Raw genomic sequence first — 10,885 nt, 5'->3', positions numbered from 1 at the left:
GTCAACTGTTTACTCTTTTCCATAGATGCTGCTTGGCCCGCTGAGTAATTCCTGCATTTTGTATATGCTGTCTCTTATCATCCTAGGTTGAATGATGCTGCCGATGGATGAAGACACTTCACTACCTATGGTGTGAGAGTGGGACGTTGGCACCACATGCCAGTGACAGTGGTGGTTGCTCTGAGTAAACCTCTCACTGCATCATAGAGACAGAGGCTTCATGACTCTAGTAACTCCAAGGTCTTGGACAGAAATTCCACCAGGGATGAGATAAAACTGAATTCTGGGAATCTGTAGACACAAAAGATGGCAGGTGTTGGAATCTACAGCAACAAACAATCTGCTGGAAGAACTCAGCAGACTGAACAGCCTCTGGCAGGGGTGAGAAAAGGAATGTTGACAGCTCATCCAGCAGGTTGTGTGTTGCTCTGGGAAATCTGCAAGCTGACCCTGAAAGAATCACAGAAAAAAATAAAATATGACGGTATTCAGTGAAAGAAAACAGTCTCCTTGACCAAGGCACTCTCTATCCTGGCCAGAAGGTGACAACGTTCCATATGTGCCAAAAACCCCCAGTGCTCTCAGGACAACTGAGACAATTAAGTCATACCCTCCCATGCCAAAATGAAGGCCACCCTCACCAATCCACTCTGCACAGACCAGAACATTCAAAATACCAAGAAATGTTGCAATGATATAAGACAGACAAAGTGAGAGGATTTCCCTTGTTTTTTTATTTATTCCCAGGTATTTTATAATCCCTTCCAAAACTCCCCCTTGGACTGCTACAGCCGTGGTAGATTTGAAAGTGTTTGGGACTCCAGCTCATGGTAAACAGATCCAGCACCACACCCCAACCTCGTAGCAACCCTACAAACACACGAAGATTATTAAAAAATCCTATTTGACCTCAACACACACACCACCCTGATGCTGATGGACGTGTCAGAATTTCAGCAATTCCTCATTCATTCACATATTAAACCCACAATCCCATCGACCCCCAAACCCACCATTCAAAACCTAACCAAATTTAAAATACTAAACCTCTGCCCCTTTTCATCAATCCCACATCCCCACCCAGCTGGGATTAAAGACTTGCATTCTGCACACCATCTACCTACAACCCACACACTAACAGACAATTACCATTGAACTACAGTCAAACACGCCCAGCGAGATGAACCCACTTCAAGGACTGTGCAATTAATTCAACTCTCATAATTACCAGCAGGTGGGGGACAGCTCTTCACTGCTTCCCCTCTCTCCTCACCTGACTATGAATAGTCAACAGTGTCCTCAGTCCCTCAACCAAAGAGAACTATGGCCACTCCTATCCTACCCCCCTTCACAGAGTAGTTGGATATCTCCAATGGGATAGTGATAGGAAACCCTTTTCACTAACCCCCCCACAAAGAATCATACTGTATAAAATCCTCAAATGGTTAAATTAATTTTACATCATGCAAAAGTAAAGAGTGGTTAAAGTGAATGCAGTGGGCAGGCAGGCCTGTGAGGTTGAGCTCATTTGCCTCCTCACAGCTAGCAGCCTTAAGAAACACTCCCTGCACCTCTGGCCCTCGATGGTGGTAGTGAACACACACACAACACACACCAAAGCAACACCCCAGGGCTCTTTCAACAGCAGCCCCCTTCCTCACTGGCCCTGTGCTGATTGGGAGTACAGGCAAATAGCTACACCGTAAAGTCACCAGTGGGTCCAAATCCTGGAAATGCCTCTCCATTGACACTGTGGGAGCACTATTCCCTGAGGTGCTTCAGCCCCACCTGTTAGTTAATAAAAGTTGGCCTTCTCTATGGGGCTCTGTGACCATTTGATCTTGCAAAGCTCAGTGGCCAACGACACAAGTCGGAGCAGAGGTACCCACATCACTGCTCAGTGCTGCTCTCTACCCCTGCCAGACAGGTCTGGGGTGCAAGGGAGAGCCTCTCACTATAGAGGCCTTGGGCTGTCTGTTGGGGGAGTTGGAGCATTGAGAACAGTTTAATTTACCCATGGTTTGTCTGGGGGTCCCCGCCTGTGCTTCCCCCTCAGTCTGAGAAAGGGAGACCCAAACCCCTCACTTCCTTTGACTTCGGAAGGTGGTGAGAGGCGAACGATGGGGTGGTGGCATCCACTCCACAAGGGCTAGTGAACACTCCGTTCAAACTCCACAAAGACTGACCTTTTGTGAAACTTCCTGTGAAAATATCCAGTAGCTCATTGCTTACAGTCTACCGTCTCCAGAGATGGTGCAAGACATCTGGCAGTAGTTAGCATGTGAACACACAAAAAGCAAATAAAAACAGTAAAACCAGGAGACACACTTGCTACACTTCAAAGGAAAAAGGGAAGGGAGAAAGAAATAATTGGAGCAATTCCAGAATTTCCAACAGGATCGGCGCTACAAACTGCCGAGGTCTGATTGCCAGCGGAGGCCACTGCCGACTCTCCAAGTACAAACGGGAGGAGGTACAAAAGTATCTAGTCTTTGATCGTCATAACTGCACGTCCAGGAGTCTCTTTTGTAAATACTGTTTAACTTCCTCGATCCCATTCAGCTTTTCCAGCTCATGGTAAGGCAGCTGTAAAGGAAGAGCAGAGACACAGGGTCAGAGACCTGTATGCAGTCCCTCCCTGCCCCAACACCGTCCAGACAGTGTCAGTTGTGGACACAGTGGCGTAGCAGTCCCACAGCACTAGAGACCCTGGTTCTGTTCTGAGCCCGAGTACTGTCTCTTTAGTTGTATACAATCCACCTGTCACAGCATCTTTTCCCTGTGAGCTCCAATCTCGTGCTCTCTTTATAGTTGGTGTAAGAAAATGTTAAGATATGTCCATAACCTTCCCAGAGCTGCTGCATGCAGCAGGTTTCCTTCATTGGATGGAAGATGGGACAGTTCAGAAGCCCAAGAGTAGGATACATAGCAGGAGATCAGGACTACTGATACACAAACTGGTTGGAATTGTTTCCACTGGAGTGGAAGGAGCTGAGGAGCAACCTCAAAAGATCATGAGCTGTATAGGTTAGGTGATGGAGGCAGAAGCTTGTTTGCTGTGGTGCTCCAGGTTCCTGCCACATCCCAAAGGTCAGCTGGTCAGTCCCAAATGAGCCATTTTCTTTCCTTAGTTATTCTCCACTTTTATCTATTTATAATACAGACTCTCAGAGGTGCTCCCACACAAAGGAGTACACTATCGAGTGAAGTTTGTATCAGGTCAGTGTAAGAATAATCCAACCACTTCTGCTCCCTGCTTTCTCCCAGTGGTTGAAATGGTTGTGATGTCTAAACAGAAGAAAGTTCTCTTTTCTTTAGCATTGGGGTCGAAGAAACCCAGGGGCAGAGGTTTAAATTGGGAAAGATCCAAAGGAGAGATGTTTCCATACAGCCTGAAACATGTTGCCCAAGAGTCATACAGTAATAGAGCACGGAAAAAGGCCTTTCAATTCAACTTGTTGGTGCTGACTACAGCATCCACTCTACTTGTTTCATTGCCTATGTTCAGCCCATATCTCTCCAAGCCCTCCCCTCCATGAATCAGTCTTAAATGTGCAGTTATACCCACCTCAACCTCTTCCCCCGGATAACCACTACCCTTTGTTTAACAAGTTACTTCTCAGATCCCATTTAAATCTCTCTCCTCTTGCCTTGTACATGTGGCCTTTCCTTTGGACTCCTCAGGCCTGAAGAAGAATATGACCATCCGAAAATTATCCACTTCCTTTATGATTTTATAAACTTCTGAGGTCACCTCCTCATTCTTCTGCACCCTACAATGGCCAACCTCTCCCTATAAATCAGGCCCTCTAGTCCATGTGGCATCCTCATAAATCTCTTCTGTGCCCTCTCCAACTTGACAATGGGAAATTTTGGAAGACTTCCAGACTCCCAGGTAACTAAATCTGCATGACGTGCATTGAGCTGCAGCTCCTTATAGACTGTGTTAAGGAAGTGGAGCTACAGCTTGATGCACTTCGTGCAGATGTAGTCATCAGGGAGACTGAGGAGGTGATAGATAGGAGCTACAGGGAGGTAGTCACCCCTAAATTGCAGGAAGTGGGTCCCAGGGTGACTGTCAGGAGAGGGAAAGGGAATAGGCAGCCACTACAGAGTACCCCTATGGCCATTTCCTTCAATAATATGTATAACGCTTCAGATGTTCTTGGAGCGGATGACCTTCTAGGGGAAAGCTACAGCGACTCTGGCACTGAGTCTGGCTCTGTGGCTCAAAAGGGAAAGGGGAAGAAGAGCAGTGCAGTGGTGACAGGATTCCATAATTAGAGGAGCAGAAAGTGGATTCTGTGGAAGTGAAAGAGACACCCTGATGGTATGTTGCCACCCAGATGCCAGGGTCAGGGACGTCTCAGATCAGATCCATAGCAGCCTACAGAGAGGTGAACAGCTGGAAGTCATGGTACATATTCGTACCAATGACATAGGTAGAAAAAGGGAGGAAGACTTCACACTTATGACCGTGTGGCTAAGCACAGTTCCAATGCCATATTCAAGTTTGCTGACGACACCACTGCCGTTGGCCAAATCAAAGGTGGGGATGAATCATCCTGGAGGAAGAAGAGTGAAAATCTGGCTGAGTTGTGTCATAACAACAACCTATGACTCAATGTCAGCAAGACCAAGGAGCTGATTATTGACTCAAGAGAAGGAAACCAGAGTCCCATGAGCCAGTCCTGATCAGAGGGAGAGGGTCAGCAACTTTAAATTTCTTGATGTTATTTTGGAGGATCTGTCATGGGCCCAGCATGCAAGTGCAATTATGAAGAAAGCACGGCAGCACCTCTACTTCCTTAGAAGTTTGCGAAGATTCAGCATGACACCTAAAACGCTGACAAACTTTGATAGATGTGTAGTGGGGAGTATATTTACTGGCTGCATCGGAGCCTGGTATGGAAACAACAATGCCCTTGAACAGAAAACCCTAAAAAAAAAAGTGGATACAGTCCAGTCCATCACAGGTAAAGCCCACCCAACCATTGAGCAGACCTACAGGAAACCCTGTCAGAGGAGAGCAGCATCCATCATCAGGAGCCCCTACCACCTGGACATGCTCTCTTCTTGCTACTGTCATCAGGAAGGTGGTACAGGACCCTCAGGATTCACATCGCCAGGTTCAGAAACAGTTACTACCCCTCAACCTGACTGAACTTCAGTCAACTTCAATTGTCCAATCATGAAAATATTCCCACAACCAATGAAGACAGTTTCAAAGACTCTTCGAGTTCTCGATATTTATTGCTTATTTATTATTATTAATACTACTTTTTAGCCAGAGGGTGGTGAATCTATAGAATTTGTCACCACGGGCGGCAGTGGAGGCCAAGTCATTGGTGTATTTAAGGCAGGAATTGATAGGTATCTGAGCAGCCAGGGCATCAAAGGTTATGGTGAGAAGGCGGGGGAGTGGGACTAAATGGGAGAATGGATCAGCTCATGATAAAATAGTGGAGCAGACTCGATGGGCCGAATGGCCTACTTCTGCTCCTTTGTCTTATGGTCTTATTTTTCTATTTGCACAGTTTGTTGTCCTCTGCACTCTGGTTGAATGTCCTAGTTGGGCATCTTTCATTGTTTCTGTTATGGTTGTTATTCTAAAGATTTATTGAGTATGCTCATGAGAAAATTAATGTCAGGGTTGTACATGCTGACATATATGTGCTTGATAATAATTTTACTTTGAATTTTGAAGAGAATATAGGGAGTTAGGCAGGACTTCCAGGGTAGTAATCTCTGGATTGCTGTCCATGCCACATGCCAGTGAGGATAAGAATAAGTTGATTTGGCAGATGAATGTGTGGTTGCAGAACTAGTGTAGGGGGCAGTGCTTCAGATTTCTGGATCATTGGGACCTCTTCTGGGGAAGGTGTTACCTGTACAAAAAAAAACTCAGGTTAGACTGGAACCCAGGGAAGACCAATAGCCTTGCAGGCAGGTTTGCTTGAGCTGCTGGGGAGGGGTTAAACTAATTTGCAGGGGGATGAGAACCAGAGTGATAGGGCAAAATTGTAGTCAGTGTAACAGAGGGCCAAAATCAAAAAAGAATGATGAATACAGGACGAAAGATGTTATACCTGAATGTACGCAGTAGACTGAATAGAGTAGATGATCTTGTAGCGTAGTTAAAGATTGGCAGCAGGTAGGCAGAGGGGTGTGGTGGCTTTGTCGGTAAAAAAAAAAAAATGAAATCAAATTCTTAGAAAGAGGTGACATAGGATTGGAAGATGTTGAATCCTTGTGGGATTGAGTTAAGAAACTGCAAGGGTAAAAAGACCCTGATGGGAGTTATATACAGATACCCAAACAGTAGCCAGGATGTTGGCTATGAATTAAAATGGGGGATAGAAAAGTCATGTAAAATGGACAATGTTACAACAGTGATAGAGGATTTAATACGAAGGTAGATTGGGAAAATTCAGTTGGTGCTGGATCCCAAGGGAAGGAATTTGTAGAATGCCTATGAGATGGCTTTTTAGAGCAGCTTGCATTTGAGCCCATTAGAGAAATGGCAATTCTGAATTGGGTGTCATGTAATGACCCATATTTGATTAGGAAGCTTAAGGTAAACGAACCCTTAAAGACAGTGATCACAATATGATAGAATTGACCCTGCAGTTTGAGAAAGAGATGCTAAAATCAGATGCATGGAGTAAAGGGAATTACAGAGGCATGAGGGAGGAGTTGACCAAAGTTGATTGGAAGGGAACACTAGCAGGATGACAGCAGAACAGCAATAGCTGGTGTTTCTGGGAGAAATTCGAAAGACACAGGAAAGATACATTCCAAAGATAAAGCAAAACACACACACACACACACACACACACACAATACTGGAGGAAATCAGCAGGTCAGGCAGCACCTATAGAAATAAATAGTTGATGTTTCAGGCTGAGACTTGTTCAAGACTGAGAAGGAAGAGGGAAGATGCCATCATAAAAGGTGACGGGGATTGAAAGAGGGTAGGTGAAGCCATTGGGAGGAACAACCAAGGGCTAGAGGAGGAGGAATATGATGAGAGAGTGGACCATTAAAAGGGAAAGAGTGGACCCAAGGGGAAAGTAATAGGCATATGAGAAAAAGTAAAAGGTGAGTGGGATATAGAGGAAGGTCGGGGGGTAGATGTAGATTTGTTTACCAGAAGGAGAAATCAATATTCATGCCATTAGGTTGGAGGCAAGACGAAAAAGTATTCAAAAAAGTGGATGAGGAAATTGTGGCTGACAAGGGAAGTCAAAGACAGCATAAAAGCCATTGAGTGAGCATATATTATAGCAAACATTAGTAGGAAGGTAAAGCATTGGGAAGCTTTTAAAAACAGAAAGCATCTAAAAAAGCCGTAAAAGAGAAAAGATGAAATATGAAGGTAAGCTACCCAATAATATAAAAGGGGATACAAAAAGATTTTTAAGATATATAAAGAATAAAAGAGGCAAGAGTGGATAATGCACTGCTGGAAAATGACACTGCAGAGGTAGTAATGGGGGATAAAGAAATAGTGGAAGAACTTAATAAGTATTTTGCATCAGTTTTCACTAGCAGGACGCCAGATATGCAAGAATTCAGTGTTGTTGAAAGTACTAAGGGGAAGATGCTTGGGGAGCTGAAAAAGTCCGAAGGTAGATAAATCAACTGGACCAGTTCTGAAAGAGGTAGCTGATGAGATTGTGGAGGCATTAGTAAGGATACTTCAAGAATCACTGAATTCTGGAATGGTTCCTAAGGCCTGGAAAATTGCAAATGTCACCCCACTTTTTAAGAAGGGAGGTAGGCAGAAGAAAGGAAATTAAAGACCACTTCAGTGGGTGGGAAGATGTTGGAGCCAATTGTTAAGGATGTGGTTTCAGGATACTGGGAGGCACGTGACAAAATAAGCTGTAGTCCGCATGGTTTCCTTAACAGAAACTTTTGCCTGACAAATCTGTTGGGATTCTTTGAAGAAATAACAAGCAGAGAGATTAAAGAGATTCATTCAGTGTTGTTTATTTGGATTTTCAAAAGATCATTAACAAGGTGCTGCACATGAGGCTGCTAAACAAAGTAAGAGCCCATGCTATTCCAGAAAAAGTAGTAGAATGGACAGAAGATTGACAGACTGGCAGGAGATAAAGACTGGAAATAAAGTGTGCCTTTTCTGGTTAGCTGTTGGTGACTAGTGGTGTGCCACAGGGGTCCGTGTTGGGACTGCTTCCTTTCACATTGTATGACAATGACTTGGATGAAGGAATTGATGGCTTTGTGGCCAAGTTTGCACACAATACGAAGACGAAGGTAGGTGGAAGGGCAGGTAGCGTTGAGACAAGGCTGTCTAAAGTTACAAAAGGATTTAGGTTAACTGCCAAAGTGGGGAGAGTACTGGCTGATGGAACTTAACTTGCGCAAATGAGAGATGATGTGTTTTGGGAAGTCAAACCAGAGCATGGCTTACACAGTAAATGATGGGGCTCTGAGAGTGCTATAGAAGAAAGATCCAGAGGTGCAACTGACAGTTCTCTGAACATTGCGATACAGGGAGACAAGATGGTGAAGGTGGTGTTTGGCATGCTTGCCTTCATCAGACACCGATACAAGAGTTGGGATGTCATGTTACAACTACAAAGAGTTGGTGAGACTGGACCTGGAATATTGTTTGCACTTCTGGTAACTGTACTACAGGAAGGATGTGATTAAGCCAAAGAAGTTACAGGGAAAATTTACAAACATATTATCGGGACTGGAGAGCTTGAGTCACAAGGAGAGTTTGCACAGACTGGAACTGTTTTTAGAACACAGAACAGCATAGCACAGGAACAGCCTACAATATTTGTGTTGAAAACAACACCAAATTAAACTAATCTCTATTGCCTGCACGATTCAATTCCCTCCATTTCCCGCATATTCATGTGTTTATCCAACAGCCTCTTAAATACATCTATAGTATCTACTTCCACCATCACCCCTGGGAGCCAGCACCTACCATAAATAATTGCCCCAAAGCTTAAAGTAAAATTTATTATCAGAGCACACACATGGCACCACATACAACCCTGAGATTCTTTTTCCTGCAGGCATACTCAGAAAATCTATAGAACAGTAACTGTAAACAGGATCAATGAAAGAGCAAGGGCACAGAAGACAACAAATTGCAAATGCAAATATAAACAAATAACAATAAATAACGAGAGCATGAAAAAATACCATAAATAGTCCTTAAAGTGTAGTTATCCTCTTTTGGTTGTGGGAACATCTCAATACATGAGTGTAGTTATCCTCTTTTGTTCAAGAGTCTGATGGTTGAGGGGTAGTAACTGTTCTTGAACCTGGTGGTGTGAGTTCTGAGGCACTTCTACCTTCTATCCGATGGCAGCAACGAGAAATGAGCATGGCCTGGATAATAAGGATCTTTGATAATGGATCCTGTTCTTCTACAACAGCACTTCATGTAGATGAGCCCAATGGTTGGGAGGGCTTCAGCCACAAGGTACTGGGCCAACCCCACTACCGTTTGTAGGATTTTCCACTCAAACACATCGGTGTTCCCAGACAAGGCTGGAATGCAGCCAGTCATAACATTTTCCACTACCTATCTATAGAAGTTTGTCAGGGTTTTTGATGATATGCCAAATCTCCGCAGACTCCTGAGGAAGTGGAGACGCTGTCATGCTTACTTTACAATTTCATTTATATGATGGGTCTAGGACAGGTCCTATGAGATAGCGACACTCAGGAATTTGAAGTTACCGACCCTCTCTACCTCAGATCCTCAATGAGTACCGGCAAATGGACCTCTGGTTTCCACCTCCATAAGTCTACAATCAGTACTTTGGTCATAGAGTGAGGGGGTGCTGCTAAATTTTCAATCTCCCTCCTGTATGCTGACTCATCACCACCTTTGATATGGCACATAACAGCGATGTCATTAGCAAACTTGAATATGGCGTTGAAGCTGTACTTGGCCAAAAAACCATAGGTGTAAAGTGAGTAGAGTAGGGGGCTAAGCACACAGCCCTCTGGTGCACCTGTGTTGATGGAGATTGTGCAGATGTTTTTGCCAATCCAAACTGACTGGGGTCATCCTGATCCAATTGCACAAGAGAGTATTGAGGCCCAGATCTTAGAGTTTAATGATTAGTTTTGAGGAGATGATAGTGTAAGATACTGAGCTGTAATCAATAAAGTACATCCTGATGTATCCATCTTTGCTGTCCAGATGTTCCAAGGTTGTGAGAACAGCCAATGTGATGAAATCTGCTGTGGACCGGTTGACCCACACTTTCTTTAAAAGTTCCCACTCTCACATTAAAGGCATGTTCTCCATTACTTGACATTTCAACCTGAGAAAAAGACTGTTTACTTGCTCTTTGCCCCTCATAACTTTATGAACTTCGATATCAGGTCTTCCTTCAGCCCTTGAAGCTCCAGAGAAAACAACCCAAGTTTGTCCCATCTTTCCTTATACCCTCCAATCCAAGCAGCACCCCTCTGCAACACCTCCACATCCTTCCTATTATGGAGGTACTAGAACTGCACAGAATATTCCAAGTACCGCTTAACCAAAGTTTCATATAGCTGCGACATGATTTGCTTGTTCTTCTACTCAACATGCTGACTAATGAAAGCAAAGATGGTGTATACCACCTTATCTCCTTGAGTGGCCCCTTTCAGTGAGCATGGTGTTCAATTTCAATGTTGTTGTGGGCTCTCCCATTAACTGTAGACTTTCCTTTCACCTCAGACCTCTGAAAGTGCAAAATCTCACATCAGCCTGAATTAAGCTTCTTCAGCCACTTCTCTGCTCATACCTGTAATTGTTCTATATTCTCTGGAGCAAGAGAGCCTAGGATTTATAAAATCATGCAGATGAGCAGTTAAGTTGATTGGTCAGGATTTTATC

At 44.1% G+C, this 10,885-nt stretch overlaps 1 protein-coding gene across 2 annotated transcripts in view; it reads right to left on the bottom strand.

Moving 5' to 3' along the window:
* Window positions 1-714: 714 nt before the first annotated feature.
* The window catches only part of fastk (Fas-activated serine/threonine kinase), an 80,167-nt gene continuing 69,996 nt past the window's right edge, over window positions 715-10,885 (bottom strand). For both annotated transcript variants that reach the window (XM_072257005.1, XM_072257010.1), the window contains one exon: window positions 715-2,586. In XM_072257005.1, the coding sequence (XP_072113106.1) occupies window positions 2,500-2,586 (87 nt within the window). In that variant the 3' untranslated portion in view covers window positions 715-2,499. The remainder of the gene's footprint in view (window positions 2,587-10,885) is intronic.

This window comes from Mobula birostris, chromosome 1 (assembly GCF_030028105.1).
Source record: "Mobula birostris isolate sMobBir1 chromosome 1, sMobBir1.hap1, whole genome shotgun sequence".
NCBI classification, from domain to species: Eukaryota; Metazoa; Chordata; class Chondrichthyes; order Myliobatiformes; family Myliobatidae; genus Mobula; species Mobula birostris.
The sequence above is the reverse complement of the archived record's forward strand: the minus strand, read 5'-3'. Positions and strand labels throughout refer to the sequence as shown.